The sequence below is a fragment of the Labeo rohita genome, chromosome 21 (assembly GCF_022985175.1).
Source record: "Labeo rohita strain BAU-BD-2019 chromosome 21, IGBB_LRoh.1.0, whole genome shotgun sequence".
Classification (NCBI taxonomy): Eukaryota; Metazoa; Chordata; class Actinopteri; order Cypriniformes; family Cyprinidae; genus Labeo; species Labeo rohita.
This window is the reverse complement of record NC_066889.1, coordinates 18,538,966-18,561,939: the sequence shown is the minus strand read 5'-3', so window position 1 is coordinate 18,561,939 and position 22,974 is coordinate 18,538,966. Positions and strand designations below refer to the sequence as shown.

Sequence of the window (22,974 nt, the reverse complement as noted above, 5' to 3'; positions counted from 1 at the left end):
TGTGTGTGTGTGTGTGTGTGTGTGTGTGTGTGTGTGTGTGTGTGTGTGAAATGCATAAAATTTCAAATAATATATAGAGCTTATGGGCTGAAGAAAACACTGCCACGGTCAGTTTTAAGACCAGCAGCAACCACAATGTTCAGACCACCATTCACCATTCAGAATACAATATTTAGCCACAAGCTACTTCATAAACGACGTGGGAACAAAACCATGGAGTGAACTTGGAGACTGTGAACTTACCACACACATGATGTAGGACAGGATGGCTCCAGAAGACCCAATGAGGGCACCCACAATGGTCAACAAGTTGTTATTGAGCAGGAAGCCTTCCGCGCACAGGGCCCAGCCGGAATAGCTGTTTAGCACTGTGATCACCACGGGCATGTCAGCTCCTCCGATGGCGGCTGTCAGGGTCAGGCCCTACAAAGAAAACGAAAAGCGGGGTCAGAAAGAGGGTCAGAGAAAGAAAAAAGGGTGGAGATTAAAGGTTACAGCGATGACAAGTGAGCAAAGCGCAACAGTAACTCGATCCCATCATTTAAACAAAAAGAAAGTCACAAGCCTGAGGTATGAGCATTGTACACACAGTTCATTTTTATAAAACGAGTCTGTTCATTTCCACACTGGGTGATGATGCAAATAGGAAATGCGATATAGTACATGCTGGAGCAACATATTTCACACAGATTTGGTTGCAATGAGCTTCAATTAAGGCATGAGGTGTTTGTCAAAACACAGTATTCGTTTCACTCGTCCATGATATCATCCCTGTATTACTAAACAATATACCGTCCTCAGGGAACAGGCCTAAACAAAGCCAGCTACCACACATCATGTAAAAAATACCTTCGAACAAGCAGAAAGACGGAGACTTGAAGAATAATTGCTGTAAAAAGAGCCAGACATCATACTGCAGGTGATTGTTTATCTTTATGGAGGTAAAAAGAGCTGTATAAAAATGTCAGCTTCCTGATTATTGACAAATGACGAAAGCCTTATGACGACAATGTTTACTGAGACTGCCTCGAAATTTCATGATTGCAGTTTACTTCTATCTGTCATCATACGGTGGAGTGCTCCTATGGATTATATGAAATAAATAAAAAAATAACACCAAAGGGATTGGGAATTAGGTTTCATGAGCTGCATAGTTTACCTACGTCACGCCGCTCTGAAAAGCAGAACAGAAGTTGTGTCTGCTGTAGTCGACTTCACTCAAAATCTTAATCTCTACATCTTCATACCAAGACTAAGTGGAATACTAACCAAATGTGCAGTTTTATAAACAACTGTCCCTACTTATGATAGCAGTAGGCCAATATATTGGCTGATGGATCACGTCTTATTTGGATATTTTAAAAAGCAGATTTACAAAATTCCTCCTAGCATCACTTCACAAATCTACAGTCTCATTAATGGGCAATGCACATTCTCTGTTGTTTCACGAATTTGGAGTAAATACTGTGCAAGTCAGTGTTTTAAATTGTGCACTTTTTAATGGCTACCATCAGACTGTATATTTACACTGCTGCTGTCAAATCAATTAATCGTGATTAATCACATCCAAAATAAAAATTTGTGTTTACATAAAGTGTGTGTACTGTGTAAATGTAAATGTAAATGTAAATACACACACATACATATTTTAGAAATATTTACACACAACACACATAAATTTGTATTAATATAAAAAGTATAAATTTATACAGCTCCAAAATATACATGTACACAAACTTTTATTTTGATGCGTTTGTGATTCATTGATTTGACCGCACTAATTTTAACAAATTTATACATACACCTAAAGAAAACAACCTAAAACAAACAAAACAGCCCAAAACAAAACACCCTAAAGCAAAACTAAAAGATCCTAAAACTAAACCAAACACCCCAAAATAAAACAAAAACGCCAAAACAAAACACCCTAGATCAAACAAAACATCCTAAAATCAAAAGATCCTGAAACTAAACCAAGACCCCCCCCAAAAAAAAAAAAAAAACACACACTAAAACAAAAACCAAAAGATCCTGAACCTAAAAAAAAAAAACCTAAAACTAAACCAAACAACCCAAAACAAGATCACCCTAAAATAAACAAAACACCCTAAAACAAAACCAAAAGATTCTAAAACTAAACCAAACTACCCCAAAACTAAACCAAACACCTCAAAACCAGAACACCCCCTAAAACAAAACCAAAACACCCCAAAACAAAACCAAAACACCCCAAAACTAAACCAAAACACCTCAAAACCAGAACACCCTAAAAACAAAACACCCTAAAACAAAACCAAAAGATCCTAAAACTAAACCAAAACACCCCAAAACAACAGAAACACCCTAAAACTAAACCAAAAGACCCTAAAACTAAACCTAAACACTTCAAAACAAAACCAAACACCTCAAAACAAGAACACCCTAAACTAAACCAAAAGACCCTAAAACTAAACACTTCAAAACAAAACCAAACACCTCAAAACAAAACCAAACACCTCAAAACAAGAACACCTCAAAACTAAACCTAAACACTCCAAAACTAAACCAAAACACCCCAAAACAAAAACACCCTAAAACTAAACCTAAACACTCCAAAACAAAGCCAACCACCTCAAAACAAGAACAAACTAAAACAATACAAAAACACCTTAAAACTAAACCAAAAGTCCCCAACTAAACCAAAACATCCCAAAACAAAAACGCACTAAAACAAAACAAAAACGCCCTAAAACTAAACCAAAAGTCCCTAACTAAACCAAAACATCCCAAAACAAAACACCCAAACTAAAAACATCTTAAAACAAAACAAAAACACCCCAAAACAAACAAAACACCCTAAAACAAAACAAAAACTCAAGAAATCAACCGTTCGCAAACAGCTTGACTGACAGCCGATCTGACCAATCATAGTGGCGAATCCGCCATTCTGTCTGACAAACAAATCAGACAGGAAAGTAGATTAACTTCGGTGGACTTACAGCAATAAGGCAATACAGTGATCTGTCAGAACTCATTAAAGAGCCATGAAACTGCATTTATTGTTGCAATTTCCTAAAAAATGTTAACATTTTAAAGCTGAGACCTTGTTTTATACCAGAAGTAACCTGCTCTGTCTTGTCTGTCGGCGTGTTGTCAGTTTCCTCCTTGCTCTGCAATGTATTTTTCGTTGTGGAAGAACATGATGTGTAGTGTGAGAGCGACATTGTCGGATATAGAAACGGTAACTAAGGAGGGCGGGTTTTTGCGAAGGGTCAATTAATAAAAGAAAACCTGGCCAAATAAATAAAATTGGATAATTGTGAATCCCTTACCATGACAGCAGAAAGGGCTGACACAGAGCCCAGGCAGGTCAGGCCAGTGGTATAGCTGGGATCAAGCATGTAGGGGATCATGCCGCCCACACTGGCTGCCATGAGGGTGGCGTTCAGCGCATGACGACCAGGAAGCATAAGAGGAGCTGAGTTCAGGAGACCTGCACGAGAAGGAAGTCAAGTGAGAAGAGCAACATAGAAAGTGGGTTAGCACGTACGCTGGACACCATGTGCTGTTTGGGAACACGATGAGTGAAATAAAATTAGGGTGAGAACTTCTTGGAAACGAGAAGCTTGTTTGAGTTGTGCTTTAAACAAAAGTACACAACTGCATGTCATGTTGTTAAAGTGCACTTTAAGCAGCTGCTAGCGCTCTGTAAACTATAATAATATGTCCGAGACATATCATCAGCCCGAGACAAGTATGTGTGCACAGGAAAAACTCAGTAGGAGCTGAATCAATAACTCTTCAGGATCTCCTGCGTAACAAGTTAGCGATACAGTTGGATTGGGCGATTATGGACCGTAGTCTACACCGGCCCCCCTTTTAGGCTGAAAGAAAAACTCACAAGGATAAAAATGAGACTTCTAATCTGCTTTATCAGTGTAGGCCTGCAGGCTTCAGAGCGGTGGTAGTGGTGGAGGAATGGGAAAGCTCCTGAAGATAATGCGTTCCAGCTTTGAGGGACAAGTGGAAAATGACTGGGGGGCGGAGGGACTAATTAGTGCCAAATTCTGAGAGGTTCCGCCTGGCCAAGCTTTAAACATGAGGCATGTGTGGCACCGGTGGGCCGGTGAGTTAACAAACAAAGCAGCACCAGACAGTGAGGACCTGGACCCACGACATTGGGATTTCTAATAGGGCTGCACGATTATTAGAAATAAAACTGAACCACAATAACCCTTGAGCAAATATCAAATCAAAAAGGCTGGAATTAATTAAATATATGCGTTGCATGTTTCAGTGGTTTCTTCTGTGCCAAACATCTTCTGAAATGTGTAATGACAAGGGCTAATACACCAGCCGTTTTCAAAAGTCAAGCTTTAATGGATCACTATGGCTTTCCTTCAAAATAAAAGCTCCATGTATTGACTTTTGAAAACTGTACCGAAAAATAAATGTATTATTATTTACAATTGAACAGTTAAATGTTACAAAAGTAATGTCAGTATAATAGTAACGGTAATAATAGTAAAATAAATAAAAATAAATACATTTATTTATTTATTAAAAACGTTTCAATTGAACAGTTAAATATTGCAGTAGTAAATGTTAGTATAATAGTAATGTAGTAATAGCAACATTTCACTTAATATTTGTTTGTATTTATTTATTTATTCATTCATTCATTCATAATATTATTAAACTTTTCAATTAAACAGTTAAATATTGCAAAAGTAATGTTGGTATAACATTAATGGCAATAATAGCAACATTTAATTTAATATTTGTAGTTCTTTAAATTAAATTAAACGTTATATATTACAACAGTAATTTTGGTATAATAGTAATGGCAATTGTATTCATTTATTTATTCATTTATTTAAAAAAAAAAACATTTTAAAATATTGCAATAGTAATGTTTTTTATTCATTATTTTTATTTATTAAAAACTTTCCAATTGAACAGTTAAATATTTTAATAGTAATGTTAGTATAATAGTAATGTAATAACAACAACATTTCATTTAATATTTGTATTTATTTATTTTTTATTTATATTTATTAAAAACTTTTCAATTGAACAGTTAAATATTATAATAGTAATGTTAGTATAATAGTAATGTAATAACAGCAACATTACATTTAATATTTGTATTTATTTATTTTTTTATTTAGATTTATTAAAAACTTTTCAATTGAACAGTTAAATATTATAATAGTAATGTTTGTATAATAGTAATGTAATGATAGCAACATTTCACTTAATATTTATATTTATTTTATTTTAAAATTTTCAACAGAACAGTTAAATGTTACAACAGTAATGTCGTTAGAATAGTTATGCCAATATTAGCAACAATTCAAGTAATATTTATTAATACTTATTTATAACTTTTTAATTGAACAGTTAAATATTACAATAGTAATACTGGTATAATAGTAATGGTAATATTAGCAACAATTCATTTAATATTTGTATTTATTTACTTATTAATTAATTTATTTGTGTTATTACTTAATGTTTCAATGCAATAGTTTGATTTTACAATTGTAACGTTAGTACAGTAGTAATTGTAATACCAATATTTCATTTAATATTTTAATTTATTTATTTATTTATTTATTAAAAAAACTTTTCATTTGAACAGTTAAATATTACAAAATGTTAGTATAATAGTAATGTAATTATAGCAAAATTTCAGTATTTGAATGTTTATTTATTTATGATATTAATAATTAATAAAGGGGGGGACATTTTTTTTTCCTTAAAAAAAAAAATTGAGATATCTTGACGAAATGTCTCTAGGCCTCACTGACTTTCATAGTTTGGGCAAAACAGCATAGTTTGTTTTGGACCTCACAAACTTTCATTTTAAGAGCAAAAAGAGTTTTTCAAAATATCTCCAGTCATTCAGGTTTGAAACATGAAGGTGACTGAATGACAGAATTATCACTTTTGGGTAAACTCATTCATAGGGGAATCTCTTTAATTATTATATAACCAAACAAGCAGGACCTTGAAGTTTGCCATAAGCCACCAGAGATCCGCTGAAGGTGACTCCACCGATGTAGGTACCCAGGTAGGCCACGATCTTGGTCAGGTTGGCAGCAGGATCGGTTGCAAAGTGTGGATACTCCACCATGTACTCTGCCACACAGGTGAGAACAGCGGCCAAACCCACCAGACTGTGGAAAGCAGCGACTAGCTGCGGCAGGTCTGAGATCTGGATCTTCTTGGCGATGGCCAACCCTGCGAACAAGAAAGGGAAATTCAGACCTGCTGGTAAACGGGTCACATCCGACAAAGCGTGTGTGTGTATGTGTGTGTTCATTTGAATCTGGAGTGCAGGTTGGGGGAAGGGTGTGTAGGGGGCATGTTTGGAGCGGGCTGAGACCTCAGGGTGGAAGCATCTGGAATCAAGCAGACTTCTGGTTTGAGCTGGGGCTGGTCGGGACGGTTTAAACTACGTTCCAGCAGGTTTCCAGGAATAATTAGCAATTTAGATTAGACATGACTGGCTACAAAGCATGATATCGTGCTGTGTGACTCACATGACCTGATGACCATTACCTGGCTTTGCGGGGAAATCACAAGGTCATGTGTCATTTACATTCACACACTTGGAGGTTCAAAGGCCGCTGACTAAAGAAGAAACACACACAGACACAAGCACACACACGTACTAACCAGCAGTGCCACCCACTGCCATGGCCGCACTCATTTGTGCCATGAGCTCAGGAGAAGGTTTCAGCGCTCCGAAAGTGGCGGCAATGCCACCGGCCACTCCGATCATGCCCAGGGCGTTACCGAGACGGGCCGTGGACTGGGTGGACAGACCCGCAAGAGCCCCCACACAGCACAAGCCGGAGCCCAAGTACATCATCTGCACACAAGAAAAGGTTTACAGTGATTAAACAAATCTTCCAGAATTCATTTCTCTTTTGCACAACTGCAGCATTTAACTAGATTTTCAGGAAGTTAATATGGTGTTCTGAGCTGAATTTATCATGTTGCTATGCATCTTTAATATTCTGGTCACTATATTTCATCCCTCCTTCTACCACCAGTGTTACAGTTGAGGTCAAAGGTTTACATCCCTATTGCAGAATCTGCAAAATGTTAATTATTTTAGAGGGATCGTACAAAATGCATGTTATTGTTTATTTAGTACTGACCTGAAGATGATATTTCACATAAAAGATGTTTACATATAGTCCACGAGAAAATAATAGTTGAATTTATAAAAACGACCCCATTTAAAAGTCTGCATCCCTATGATTTTTAATACTGTGTTATTACCTGAATGATCCACAGCTGTGTTTTGTTTGTTTGTTTGTTTAGTGCTAGTTGTTCATGAGCCCTTGTTTGTCCTGAACAGTTAAACTGCCTGCTGTTCTTCAGAAAAGACCTTCGGGTCCCACAAATTCTTTGGTTTTTCAGCATTTTTGTGTATTTGAACGCTTTCCAACAATGACTGTATGATTTTGAGATCCATCTTTTGACACAGAGGACAACTGAGGGACTCATATGCAACTATTACAGAAGGTTCAAACACTCACTGATGCTCCAGAAGGAAACATGATGCATTAAGAGCTAGTGGGTGAAAACTTTTGGAATTTGAAGATCAGGGTAAATTTAACTTATTTTGTCTTCTGGGAAACATGTAACTATCTTCTGTAGCCTCTGAAGGGCAGTACTAAACGAAAAAAATATGAAAATAAAGGCAAAATAAGAAAAATGTACACATCTCTACACTGTTCAAAAGTTTTCACCCCCGGCTCTAATTGCTTTTTTTTTTTGGTTGTTGTTTTTTTTTTTTTTTTTTTTTTTTTTTTTGGAAAATCAACTTTATACAAAGTTTGGTATTAAAAAAGAAAATCCTAAAACCTAAAAATTTATTGGTGATTTAAACAAAAAAAAAAAAAAAAAAAAAAAAAGTTTTTGCCGGTGCATGTTCATTAATGTCTTTTTATTTATTTATTTTTTTTAATTGAGTCCTAGTGTCCTATACTAAAGATAAGGCATAACAATGAATAAAATATAATTATTCAAAATTACATTTACATTTTTTTTCTCTTAATGTAATGACATAAAAAAAAAATACTAATTTCACAAAACTTTTTTTTTTCCGGGTCTCAGGAGGTTAATGCATTTAATACACATCCACATTAATAATATAATTAAAAATTCAACTTAAATATCCCACATTTTTGCCACTATACCTTGGTGCAGTTAGCGTTACTACAGTATAACCATGGTAAATAATGGCGATTTGTAGATTGAAAAGCCTTCTGATTATATTCTGAGTATAATTGCGCTCAGTGTTTCTGCTGTTTGTCAGCGCTGTATCATCTGCCTGTAAACCCATGTGTGTTTTCGCAGAACTCAACCGCTTCATACTGGACCTCACAGTGCTGTTTAGCGCACGCATGACCGAGACTGTTTAGGAGTAAACACATCTGCTCTAGTAAACTTGCGCTGTGCTGCCGTTTGAACTTAGAACCGAGCAGATAAATGCTCTGTATGGCGTCGTTTCATTCCGCTTTTGCCACATAAACACTCTATTGAACGCTTGTTATCGTTTTATCACCCAGCCCTAGTTGCAATTAACTTCAGTTAAACGTAGATGTACCTGTTCAATGTTGTAACCGCTTTGAAGAGCCACCCCATAACCTCCAACAAACAAACCAGCTGGAAGAAGATACAAGTAGTTGTACTCTGGAGGATCAGTGGGCCGCTTGAACATGTCCAACATCCTCTGAGTGACCAAGAAACCACCTGATCAAAAAAACAAAACAAAAACAGATCAACACAGTATGAACACAGGACGATGTTTGTGTGCTAAGCTACTATCTTTAATTTTTTTATTAATATTAAAAAATAAAATTGACTTGACATACTAGATATTTTTTTTTAAACAGCAACTCATTTAAATGTGTAAAACATCCTAATTGAGTTGCAGAAGGATGCCATGAAGAATGACGGGAGTCACTCATCTGCTGCTCATTAGCGAAGTATTTTTAAACCGCCATGTGATTGCATTTACATTCATTTTCCTGGCTTACGCCGTCCTAGCTAAGCAACTTACTAGGACGATTACCAAACCAAAGCTTTTCATTCGAAACTCAGACGGATATCCAGTTTCACTCAAACCTTGGTGACCCGTTCCTCTGAGGATCCCGGTGAAATATTTAAACTCAGAAGTAAATGCACTCAGACGGTTGAACACAACATATACAGCATTAGAAAGAACGTTCCGTTTTCCCACAATTAAATGTGAAGGATATCCAGACATTACAGCCAGGGCCAAAGAATAAAATATGTTTTCATTCCTGTCATTAATGGAGCAGGTTCACCATAAATTCCTTGTCTTTTATTGAAATTAAATTGGAAAGGGCAATTGTTATTTTTTCCCTGCATGCACTTGTAACAATAAAAATGGTCGAAAAGAGGATAGGAAAAAGCGACCAGAATGTCCATATTTCTAACTCGAAGGTTTATGGGTAATGGGACTGCGGGTCAAAACACTGTGTATGAGGAATGGAAATAACAAAAACCATCTTTCAACTGAAATTAAACACCTGCCTTCTGAGAAGATAAATATATAAATTCAGACACTTTATGTGAGCTGGAACACATATCAAAAAGCTGTTATTGTAGCATGATGAAAAATGTCTGTAAAAGCCTAGTAGCATGGCATTAAATCACTAACACACCCTCTGACCTGGACTGGCGTCTTGGCCAACCGTACCAAGTCGCAGAATGAAGGGGTCATTGGACTCAGGATGGCATTTTGGCCAACTGCCCACTTCAAACCTTTTTTTTCCCCTCCTTAATGGCCCTGTTGGTTGGTTTTGAGCAGAGCCTGATTTATGACATGACCGAGGCTCTTTGAAGCAAAACTGCCGCGCTGACATTTCCTGTTTCAGGTGTGAGGTTTGACGGACTAAACTATTCCACCTGGAAGGAACGGAATACGCCGCTCTTCTCACGAACACAAGATGCGGGGCAGCCAGAGGGCAGCGAGCGGACCCGAGTACAGAGCCCTCACCTGCTCGCATATGTAATCGTACTCGACTTTCAGCCTCCGACGTTTTAGCAATGTTTTATCTTGCCTTTCGCTGTTGGCAGGTACAGGATTGTTTATTCAGTGCACTCACCAGCAATGTTGACGGAGGAGATGAAAGCAGCCAGTACGGCCAGGGTCTCGGCCGTGCAGCTAGGCAGAAGTCCACCACCCATGAGGGACAGGCCACCAACAGCAGTCAAACCTGAAAACACATGGCACCCATGTTATTTTCAAAAGCAAACAAAATATAAACTGTATTTAAATTGTAAGAAATTCTGTAATATTTTAATTCTAAAAATTTATTTTAAAAATACATAAAATGGATTTAAATCATAATTTTAAAAAGAACCATATTGGCTTAAATTTAGATTTTGTACAGTTATTTCTTAAAATTATAGTAAGTATATGATTTCTTTTTGTTTATTATTATAACAAACGCAACCCTCCAACACTAGAACTCTCTATTTTTTTGTATTCTATTTATGTGTTTTGTTTTTAATTATGAAAAAAATAATAATAATTTGACCAAAGCTAGAACTCTCTATTCTATTTCTATTCTATCTACTTGTTTTCTTTTTAATTATTATGAAGAAAATTGACCATCTAACATTAGAACTCACCATTATATTTCTATTCTATCTACTTGTTTTTTTATTTATTATTATTTTATAAAAAGTAAACCTCTAACCCTAGAACTCTATTCTATTTCTATTCTATCTACTTGTTTTCTTATTTATTATTATTTTTTAAAAAATTAACCCTCTAACACTAAAACTCTATTCTTTTTATATTCCATCTACTTGTTTTCTTTTTAATTATGAAAAAAAAAAAATTTGACCCTCTAACACTAGAACTCTATTTTATTTCCATCATATCTACTTGTTTTCTTTTTATTTATTATTATTAAAAAACTCTCTAACAAAAACTCACTATTCTTGTTATATTCTATCTTCTTGTTTTCTTTTTAATTACAATGAAAAAATTATTTTTTTAAGCACTAGAACTCCTTATTCTATTTTTATTCTATCTACTTGTTTTCTTTTTGTTCATTATTATTACTAATGCAACCCTCTAACACTAAAACTCTTTACTCTCTATATTCTATTTACTTGTTTTCTTTTTAACTGAAAAAATAATAATTTGACCATCTAACGCTAGATCTATCTACTTGTTTTTTATTATTATTTAAAAAAACATAACCTTCTAACACTAGAACTCTCTATTCTTTTTATATTTTATCTACTTGTTTTCTTTTTATTATGAAAAAAATTGACCATCTAACACTAGAACTCACCATTATATTTCTAATTTATCTACTTGTTTATTTTTATTTATTTTTATTTTATAAAAAAGTAACCCTCCAACACTAGAACTCTCTATTCTTTTTATATTCTATTTACTTGTTTTCCTTTTAATTATAAAAAATAATAATTTGACCCTCTAACATTAGAACTCATTTCATATTCCATCTACTTTTCTTTTTAATTATGAAAAAAAACTGATCCTCTAACACTAGAACTCTATTCTATTTCTATTCTATCTACTTGTTTTCTTTTCATTTATTATTATTAAAAAACGAAACTCTCTAACACAACTCACTATTCTCTTTATATTCTATCTTCTTGTTTTCTTTTTAATTATTATAAAAAATAATAATTTCACCATCTAACACTAGAATTTTCTATTCTATTTCTATTCTATCTACTTGGTTTTATTTATAAAAAAAAACATAACCCTCTAACACAAAAACTCTCCATTCTTTTATATTCTACTTGTTTTCTTTTTAATAATTATGAAAAAATAATAACAACAACCCCTAACACTAGAACTTTCTATTCTATTTCTATTTTATCTACTTGTTTTCTTTTCATTTATTATTATTATTATTAAAAAATGAAACTCTCTACACAAGAACTCACTATTCTCTTTATATTCTATCTTCTTCATTTCATTTTAATTATGAAAAAATAATAATTCTATTCCATTTCTATTCTATCTACTTGTTTTCTTTTTATTTATAAAAAAAAACCGTAACCCTCTAACACAAAAACTCTCCATTCTTTTTATATTCTACTTGTTTTCTTTTTAATAATTATGAAAAAATAACAATGAGACCCTTTAACACTAGAACTCTATTCTATTTCTATTCTATCTACTCATTTTCTTTTTATTTATTATTATAGTCTCTTTAACATCATCTTTTTATTTATTATTAACAAAAAAACATATTGCTGCTTTTTTGTTGTTTTGATTGCTTTTACTGTCCTCATTTGTAAGTCGCTTTGGATAAAAGCATCTGCTAAATGATTAAATGTAAATAAAAACATTGGGTGATGATAACAGCTACTACACTATAATGAGAGATTAGCAATATATGTTGATTGCAAAAAAATATATATCATATTTCATGAGAATACATCAGTAATTTTCAACAGCTGAATGAATGTTTAATTTTAATTTCTAAAAAAAAAAAAAATTCAAATCATTTTAAATAAGTTTGATAGCAAAAATTCACATTTTATCAGAATACACCACTAACTTTGAATAGAATAAATATATAAATACATACATACATACATAACATTTCATCAGAATACAGCACTATCATGGAATAGCTGAGTCTATGAAGAAAGATTTTGAGCCAGATGTAGTTACTCCATCCATGCTGACTAATAAAGCATAGATGGATAAATATTTTTGACAATGAGCATGTGTTTCCAGCCTTGCTTCAAAACTGTGACTCTGAAAACTGTGAAAAACAAGGCTATGACAACTGTCCCAGTCATTTCCCCCTCTAATAAAGCACAATTCCACTAGAAATCCAACACAATATGCTTGACACTGGCACAACACTCTCAAAAGCTCAAAACAAGTCATTCGTAACTCATTCTGATCGGGAATTAACGAGGACAACACTGGCAACCCCAAGGGAAATCTGATAACCATCACCTCCCTAATCGTTTTCAAATGCTTCCACGGCACTGACTCGACTGACCAAACCTGAGGTGGCCCTGATAGTTAGCGGTATCTTAAGTCAATGGAGTGTGTAACTGTTGGTAAGCATTTCCTCTCACTTTGTAATTCTGAAGTAACAATTGATCACAGACCAGCTCGCAGACCAAGAGCACGCTACCACAACACTGCAGGAAACGCAACAGACGATTTGTAAACCTACGCAGGCACGAACCGCCACACACGCACCCAGACATGCAAAGGTCTGGATATCTGTAAAATAAAACCCTTGGATGAAAATGAAAGATGCCGGTGTCTGAAATCCACAAACGGACTGCTGTTCTTCTAATGGCTGGATAATATTTCGGCCGTTCTGTGATCACGGAGGACTAAGCGATGAGATGTTTGGAAAGCACGGCAATGACACAACCATTAGGTCACCGCCACGTCGACCCAAAACCAATACCTAATAGCATAAGTTCATCAGTGAAGACTCCTTGGATCAGATGATGTTCAAACGTCCATATCAAGTCTGATTCACCAGTTTCAGGTAGATTAAAGAGCTAGAGAGGAACTCTACTCCAGGAGTAACTTTATGCTTCTGGAAAAGTTCTCCCACACTTTCAATGAGAATGAGAAATTCCACATTAGTGGCTTAACGTCTCGGTCACTTTTTGTGAGAGCTTCATTACTTCTGGCAGCGAAATAAGCGAATTCCAGCTCGCTCACATTTCCAGGCCCGTGAAAGACACAGTTCAATAAGTGTCAAATATGTAACACCTCATACGTGAAAACGACAAAGAAAAGCGAGAGACTGTCTCAACAAGACTAATAAAGTAATTCACAGGAAGTGTGCAGTAGGTCGAGAGAAACTAATTGCTTCGGTTGATTCCCCACACTCTCGATGTGAAGTTTATAGCTCTCTTGACATAAAGGACTCTTTAATGCAGACCACCAAGGACTTGGTGGTGTTAAAAACAATCAAACCTTTCCTGGTTTCTCAGCCCGCTGAGAGAAATGAATAAAAGCTTAACGAAGCACAGAAGCATCCTTGATCTGCCTGGCTGACGATGGCGTGGCCTTCTGAACGCCGCTGAATCCTGGGCACTTAAGTCTAGACTAATGAAGAGCTGAATTCGCCACTTAACGGGTGGGCTACGTCGGCACATCACAGACACTAACTCAAGGGTGGGAAGAAAAAAAATTAGGTGACATTTTCTGCCCATTAAAGCAAGTGGGTAATTCACACCCACTTGAGAGCCCTCCATAGCTAAAGGGCGAACTCCGAAAACAAAGCGCTTTGATGACCTGTGCTTGTGATAAAATGGGACCCTGTGACATTTCAAAATTTAATCTCAGAGATTAATAGTTTTAATAGCTCCATGTTAAATTATTCATTTTTCTAGCTGACTAACAAGTTTATGGTTGTTTATGTTGTTTTTTTCTGAGGTAAATGTGACATTCTATATAAGCCGTTTTTTGCACGGAAATACTGATTGAGCAAAACATGAGGCAGGATACAGATTTCAGTAAGTTGTACTCTTTTAACATAACTTTGCATGTTTATTTTGTGCTGTAACTAGTATTAAAGCGCAGGTGATGATCAGTTCATGTGTGCTTTGAACTATTTATTCTTTGAATAGGGTAATAAAATGGACCATTTTAAATCTGAGACTGTTTCATATCAAAAGTAACAAAGGACGTAGCTTAATGCGATTTACTGGATGTGAGGCGCGCTACAATGTTCCAATCATTAACTGAAAACAGGCCAGACTAATCGATTCTTGAGACTTGTACAGTTTTGTAATTATATATCTGGAAATATTTTCACTTTGTTTGATCACTGATGTACTAACTTACCAGAAATGGCATTTGTGACAGACATGAGCGGGGAGTGAAGAGCAGGAGTGACGCCCCATACGGTGTGGTATCCCACGATTCCCGCCAGGCCAAAGGTTGTAACCATTTGAGTGAAAGCAGCATTGGGAGCACACAACCCAAGACCCATCGCTGTAGCCAGACCTGAGGAGAAATAACAAGATGTCAAACATTATAGGTTTGTTTTTCAGTTAAGGTAATTTTGACTGCTTGACTGCTCAGACAAATCAGCCGAGTGCCAGGGGCAATGTGCCCTGTTTATACATCCCATAATCCTTTCAAAACATCAACACTGCTGTGGGTCATGTACACGTGCCACCTCAACTTTAATACAGGATACTGCTACATTTGCTGTCTACTGCATTAAATTTTACAACTTTTAAGTTCAAAAGAAATGTGTGTTAAAATGGGTATTTAACTTCCCATAACTACTTTTTGGTAAATATAAAAGATCTCATAGTTTGCTTGCTTATTCATGAATAAATAAAATTAATAATTTTTTATTAATAGTTTTTATATATATATATATATATATATATATATATATATATATATATATATATATATATATTTTTTTTTTTTTTTTTTTCCTTCATTTATTTATATATGTCACCAACTCCAGTATAATTAATAGTATAATCATATCATATATGCACTGCCATTCAAAAGTTTGGTATCCAATATCTTAAATCTTGATGTTTTTTAAAGGTTTTATTTATTTGATCAAAAATACAGAAAAAAAACGGTAATATTGTGAACTATTATTGCAACTTCTAATATTGGTTTCCTATGTTTTCCTTTAAAATTTGACCCTGGACCACAAAACCAGTCATAACGGTCATTTTTTTTAAATTGAGACTTATACATCATCTGAAAGCTGAATTAATAAGCTTTCCATTGATGTATGTTTTTTTCGGATAAGTCAATATTTGGCCAGGATACTATTTGAACATTTGGAATCTGAGGGCGTTTAAAAAAAAAAAAAAAAAAAAAAAAAAAAACACAAAATACTGAGAAAAATTACCATTAAAGCTGAATGAAGTTGAAATGAAGAAATTAAGTTCTTAGCAATGTATATTACTAAATAAAAAATCAGTTTTGATATATTACGGTAGGAAATTTACAAAATATCTTCATTAAACATGATCTTTTCTTAATATCCTAACCATTTTTGACAATTTTGACCCATACAATGTATTGTTGCCTATTGCTACAATATATATATATATATATATATATATATATATATATATATATATATATATACACACACAATATTATCCTTGCTACTTATTACTGGTTTTGTGATCCAGGGTCACAAATATTTATTTCTGTGACGCAGTGCTGAATTTTCAACATGTGTTTTCTTATGTTCAACACTGATGTTTTCTTATCAGTGTTGAAACTGTTGTTCTGCTTAATATTTTTTGGAACCTGATACTTTTGATTCTTTGATAAATGAAAAGTTAAACAGAACAGCAAATAATTCAAAATAGATTTTTTTTTTTCTAACAATAAGAGTTTACCATCACTTTTTATCCATTTAACACATCCTTTCTGAACAAATCTTCTTTAGAATCCTGAAAAAATGATCACAGGTTCAAAAAACATTAATTATAAATCAGAATATTAGAATGATTTCTGAAGGATCAAGTGACACTGAAGACCGGAGTAATAATGCTAAAAATTCAGCTTTACATCACAGAAATAAATTATATTTCAAAGTATATTAAAATAGAAAACTGATATTTTAAATTGCAATAATACGTCACAAATTTACAGCTATGTTCTGTGTTTTTGATCAAATAGATATAGCCTTGATGAGCATAAACTTTTTAAAAAAACTTTAAATCTGATCCCAAACCTCTGAACAGCAGTGTATACAAATAAAGTATATATTTATTTGTTTATTTACAACTATGAATATAACTATAATACCTGTATTTATTATCATTATTATTATATAGGCATTTTGTTATTGGCAACTCACAGACAAGCCATTGGCCATGTGGGTAAGTAAACCTCTCCACCATGACAGACATACACAGCGGGAGGGAAGGAGCAACATAACCACCATTTTATCATCCCAGGTTCCTGGCATTCAGATGCCAGAACGGGCCAAGGTGATGTGGAAAATAAAACAGCTTGCACTGCAATTAGGTGACCAATCGCAATTTCAAAAGGCAGCGATTTGGGCCTTCCGAGCAAGTCAGGATTCCCTGTACCTAAGCTCATACAGATACAGGAAAACCATGAAAGGGCAGGAAGATCTCATTTGCATGTTTGTTTATCAGCCGGTGTTTATTTACGTGCAAGTTGTATTTGCGGCTTGTCTGAGTGAGGAAGTGAGCGCTTTGATGTGAAGCCAAAGTTGCCTCTACTCACACAAGTGGTCCTCAGGCGTCTGCAACCAATAGAATTAGTTTGTGCGCCGTTTAGTTTAGCGGGGCTTTGGAGACTAATCACATCTTGGGACAAAGCGGCCAAACAGGGGAGCTGCTATTTTGGGGAATTCTGAGCAATGCTGATTAAGTGGATAAAAGGAAGAAAATAAAAATCGGATTAATCTCAAAGGCAATAAAGGAGGGCCGTTTTAACCGTACACGACAACCTTATTAAAATAGCTTAGTGTCAGAGACCACCAATGCAGCGGTCTCTTCCTCTTAAAACACATGGGGAGCCGCTTTCATATTAACCCCGGGGGGAGATCCGGCGGGAAGAGGAAGGCAGGGACGGCGGCCGGACTGCGATTTACCTCCGGTGTAAGCCCCAGCCGTGGTGAGGGTGGCTCTGAAGGGCGAGATGGCAGCTGCCTTTTCCTTCTCCAGCTCCTGGACAGTCTTTTGTTTTGGAGGTGCTGCCACTGGGACGTTGTTAGGTTGCGGTGCAGGGAAAAGCACTTTTCCGTCCTGCAGACACATACACCGTGAGTGAGAGCCAGAATTCAAATAACACCACAACTCAACTCCTTGAAAGCTAAAAGAGCGCCAGAGAGATATTGAGTCATAAATTTCAAACTGCTCACATCCTTTAGCTCAGGGGTGTCAAACTCATTTAGGTCAACAGCCAGACTGGATAAAACATCATCTTTGTATTTGTTAAACTTTAGTGTATCCATGGAAAATACACGCACAACAAATGCACAAAACACAGATGCTTATTTCACCAATATTATGGTAGAACAAAACGGATTTACTAATGTTAATTACACATACATAACCTAATACTATTATTTAATTCACCTTAAAATGTTCTCTTATACAAGTCGATGTTAAACTCAAAGTGGGACATGTATCCCTGGGACAGCTGTGGCACCGACAGAAGCTATTTCAACTAGGGATGCAATGATATCAAAAGTGTTGAAAACAGCTGAAAATTTTGTACATTTTTAAAAATTAAATTATTCTACCTAATACATTTTTAGAGTTCAAAATAAGAGCTCCAACCTATGTTCTTAACCAAGAAAACTTAAGTCAGAAAAAAGTCAGTGAATTGACTTTTACCTGAACTCTAAAGAAAACTCAACCCTCTTTTTATTTATGGTATACTGTCTCAGTCTAAATTACATTCACACTGGTGTTTTAGGAAGCCAAACAAATTAGAATATAATAATACTACTACTACTAATAACAACAATGTAAACAATAATTGTCATATATTGTAAAACGACTGCACTGCAAAATAAATGAAAATGAATATTTCATAGGCATGTTATTTTTGCTTTACGCTACAGTACGGAAATTTAAATACTTTTCCTAATTTCTACACTTGAAAAATATTTTTTAATTTCGGACTGCAGTAACATTACCCATTTAAAGGAGAAGTTCACTTCCAGAACAAAAATTTACTGATAATTCACTCACCCCCTTGTCATCCAAGATGCTCATGTCTTTCTTTCTTCAGTTGTAAAGAAATTATGTTTTTTGAGGAAGACTTTTCAGGATTTTTCTTCATATAATGGACTGCTATGGTGCCCCAAGTTTGCACTTCCAAAATGCAGTTTAAATGCAGCTTCAAATGATGCCAAATGCAGTTGTAAATGATCACAGCCGAGGAAAAAGGGTCTTATTCAGCGCAATTTAGTTATTTTCATTTAAAAAATATAATTTAAATACTTTTTAATCTCAAAGGTTTGTTTTGTCTTGCTCTCCCTGAACTCTGTGTATTCTGGCTCAAGACAGTTAGGGTATGTCACGAAACAAAAAAAATCATCCTACGTCGCTGCAGAAGTTCCGACCCAGTCTTTGCAAAGTAACAAACAAAGCAAAACAGCAATATAGGGCGATTTTGAAGTTGAGGGAGAACATGAGATGGGAGTTTTTCAACATACCCTAACTGTCATGAACCGGAAAAAAAAAACAGTCCAGGCAGAGGAAGACAAGATAAGCGTTTGACATTAAAAAGTATATAAACTGTGTTATTTTTATGAAAATAACTGATCGTTTCGCTAGATAAGACCCTTCTTCCTCGGCTGGGATCTACATTTTCGAAGTTCAAACTTGGGGCACCATAGCAGTCCATTATATGGAGAAAAATCCTTAAATGTTTCCCTCAAAAAACATAAAACATCTTTACAACTGAAGAAAGACAGACATGAGCATCTAGGAGACAAGGGGGTGAGTACATTATCAGTAAATTTTTGTTCTGGAAGTGGACTTCTCCTTTAAACACTAGCTGCCAGCAATTCATACTGCACCTTTTAGGTTTTATTTTGATGGAAAACTCCAGCTTCAGTAGAGACAGGCCTACAAAAACATGCCTAACTACAAATCTAGTGAGCGCTGCAATCATCTGCTGTGAAAATAAAGCATAACTGGAGCAGTTGCGTTCCTGAACGCAGGCTGAACTCACAGCACATGCAATAAACAAGTTCGCTGCATTCATTCACTGTGAACGGAGCCGTTCTGAGGCATGGAAAACACCGGATCACAAGCTGATGGCCCGAATGAAGTGCACGCTTCGCTTTAAAAATGCAGTGAAAACAGATTTGGTGAAGGGATTAAGCCATATTGTGCTTGTTTAACAGATACTGCGCCAAAGCATAAAGGCCCAAAACACAACTTTCAAGATGTTTTATGTTGCAATAAGAAGTTTAAATATATTTTAAAAACTACACTTTTTACCCAGAAGACCTATCGCTTCATATCATCATGTGAACACGATAATATCGAGACAGATTTGCCATTGCGGTATCATGATATTGATAATATCGTTACATCCCTAATTTCAACTAAAAATTGATTTTTCTAGATGTTTGAGTGTGAAATTTTGTATGTAATTGAAAGAAAGGTTTTACTGATTTAGGATGTGAACTATAACATCCAACACAATTAGGAACACCCTCATATAAAACACTGTAGATTTAAAAAAAGGTTTACCTGCATAACTATTGAACCTCGGACGACGTGGTCCATTGTGCCGTAATCAAACTCATTTTTGACGTCGAAGTAGAAAACGTCCTTGTCGGGGCTGATGGCACGGATGAGCTTGATGATGTTGTTAGAGTATAATGTGCTGGCCTGAGTCGGGAGGCGACTGGGAAGATCAGTATAGCCAACGTGGATCACACCCTATAGGAAAGTACACAAATATATTTAATGAAATAAGACAGACAAACATGTGAATAGACATTAATGTTGTTTTTGAATTAATACTTGTACGTTCACCAAGGCTGCATTTATTAATTTATACTATACACTGCTTTAAAACAAAATAAAACAGTTATATTGTGAAATATTGGTACAATAAGAGTTTTCTATTTTAATATCTTAAAGGAACAGTTGACCCAAAAATGAAAACGCTGTCATTAACTACCATCTTGCCGTTCCGAACCCGTAAGACCTTCGTTCATCTTTGGAAGACAAATTAAGATATTTTTGATGAAATCCAAGAGCTTTCTGACCCTCTATAGACAGCAATGCAACTGACACGGTCAACACCAAGAAAGGTAGTAAGGATGTTCTTAAAATAGTCCATGTGACATCAGTGATTCAACCATAATTTTATGAAGCTACGAGAATGCTTTTTATGCGCGAAGAAAACTAAAATATCAACTTTATTCATCTGTCATGGTACTCTCGTTAAAGGAGAAGTTCACTTCCAGAACAAAAATGTACAGATAATGTACTCACCCCCTTGTCATCCAAGATGTTCATATCTTTCTTTACTCAGTCGTAACGAAATTATGTTTTTTGAGGGAAACATTTCAGGATTAATTCTCTATATAGTGGACTTCAGTGGTGCCACCGATTTTGAATATCCAAAAAAATATTACAATTTATATACTTTTTAATCTCAAACGCTCGTCTTGTCTAGATCTGCCTGAACTCTGTTTTTTCCGGTTTAGTACAGTTAGGGTATGTCGAAAAACTCAACTTCAAAATCATCCTAAATCGCTGCAGAAGTACCAACCCAGTGTTTACAATGTGAACGTGCAACTAAGGTCAAATGCCCTTTACAAAAAAAAAAAGTTACAAGCGATTTAGGACGATTTTGAAATTGGAGGAGAAAATGAGATGGGAGTTTTTTGACCGTTTGAAGCCGCATTTAAACTGCATTTTGGAAGTTCAAACTCGTGGACACCATTGAAGTCCACTATATGGTGAAAAATCCTGAAACTTGTCCTCAAACAATTTTTTGACCGAAGAAAGAAAGACATGAACATCTTTGATTACAAGGGTGTAAGTAAATTATCCAGAAATCGTTGTTCTCCTTTATTTCAAGGAGAAGTTCAACAAAAATATCTTAATTTGTATTCCGAAGATGAACGAAGGTCTTATAGGTTTGAAACGACACAAGGGTGGCCAATTAATTATGAATTTTTCATTTTGGGTGAACTATCCCCCTTTTTCTTTTTACACTGACCCCTGAACATTCTTGACAAACACTTGAAGCTCATGAAAGATCTCGAAGTTGTTGTTCTGTTGCAGTGTACTCACTTTGTGAACGGAGAGTTCTCCAGGAACCGTGGTCTCGATATTGCCCCCAGCTTCTGCAGCCAGGTCCACCACCACTGAACCATCTTTCATGGTCTCCACCATTTCCTTAGTAATCAGCACAGGGGCCTTCCGACCTGCATAATAATTTCAGCACAGTGAGACTTGTAAGCCAAAACCATGACTGATACGCATTTAATAAGACTCCTCTGAAGTGCCTTTTATCCGTGCAACCTAATATACTGATAAGCTGCTTTGCGGCTTGTTGGTTTTAAAAGAAAAACGCTATTCTGATAAAAGTGGAACAGATTGCATGCGTTTTACCAATCTGAGCGTGCTTAAAAACTGCAAGGTAAGTAGTTTATAAGTACTAAAAGTCCAACTGGTGGCTGTGTGGCTTCAGGGATGGAAATGAAATAACATTGGAGTGACACCAGGAGCGTGCACAAGCATGCAAAAGTCGCAGGAACTGACTTTGAGTGCCAGCGGTACTGAACAAGCAACACAAATTGGAACAACTCTCTGCCAATCTAAAGCAAGAGCGACCCAAAACAACTCTTCTGACACTCAGGAAACTTCATAAACATTCTGCTATAGACACCTGATTTTTATTAGCTTTCAGTCATGGTGATTAAGACAAAACATGCTTCAAATAAACATGAAGCACATCTGCAGCCACAGAGCTGTTAAATTGGTAATTACGCTCTACGTAATTAGTTATGCCGAGTAATCCGTTTCTCTTTTCAAATGCCAGCGTAAGTCACACAACTATCAACTTAAGGATCTTGAGATAAACCAGGATCACGGTTAGAAGAACAGTCAAAATGAAAACTTAAAATTGACATTTACTCACCCTCATGTCATTGTAAACTGAAATGTTGTTATTTTTCCATGAAATGCAACAAAAGGAACTTAAGAAACTTTTTTTCTCCCCCAATTCATCGTGACCAGAGACTGACAAGCTCCAAAATAGAATAAAAGCACTATAAAAATAGTCCACAAGTTTTTTGCACTATATATATTCTAAATCTCTTGAAATCAAACAATAGACTTGTGTGATGGACAGACCAAAATTATTCACAGGACAATACATTTTTACAGGATCTCTAAAATATGTGCCTAAAAACAAAATATATATATAAATAAAATAAAACAAACAACAAA

General features: G+C 35.3%; 1 protein-coding gene across 1 annotated transcript in view; it reads right to left on the bottom strand.

The window, feature by feature from the left end:
- nnt (nicotinamide nucleotide transhydrogenase) overlaps positions 1 to 22,974 on the bottom strand; it is a 56,204-nt gene that overhangs the window by 16,925 nt on the left and 16,305 nt on the right. The window contains exons 8-17 of the mRNA XM_051092814.1: positions 21,814 to 21,947; positions 20,254 to 20,445; positions 17,631 to 17,784; positions 14,858 to 15,019; positions 10,137 to 10,247; positions 8,609 to 8,754; positions 6,664 to 6,859; positions 5,992 to 6,225; positions 3,312 to 3,472; positions 244 to 423 (exon numbers count right to left, since the gene is read on the bottom strand). Coding sequence (XP_050948771.1) covers positions 244 to 423; positions 3,312 to 3,472; positions 5,992 to 6,225; positions 6,664 to 6,859; positions 8,609 to 8,754; positions 10,137 to 10,247; positions 14,858 to 15,019; positions 17,631 to 17,784; positions 20,254 to 20,445; positions 21,814 to 21,947 — 1,670 coding nt within the window. The remainder of the gene's footprint in view (positions 1 to 243; positions 424 to 3,311; positions 3,473 to 5,991; positions 6,226 to 6,663; positions 6,860 to 8,608; positions 8,755 to 10,136; positions 10,248 to 14,857; positions 15,020 to 17,630; positions 17,785 to 20,253; positions 20,446 to 21,813; positions 21,948 to 22,974) is intronic.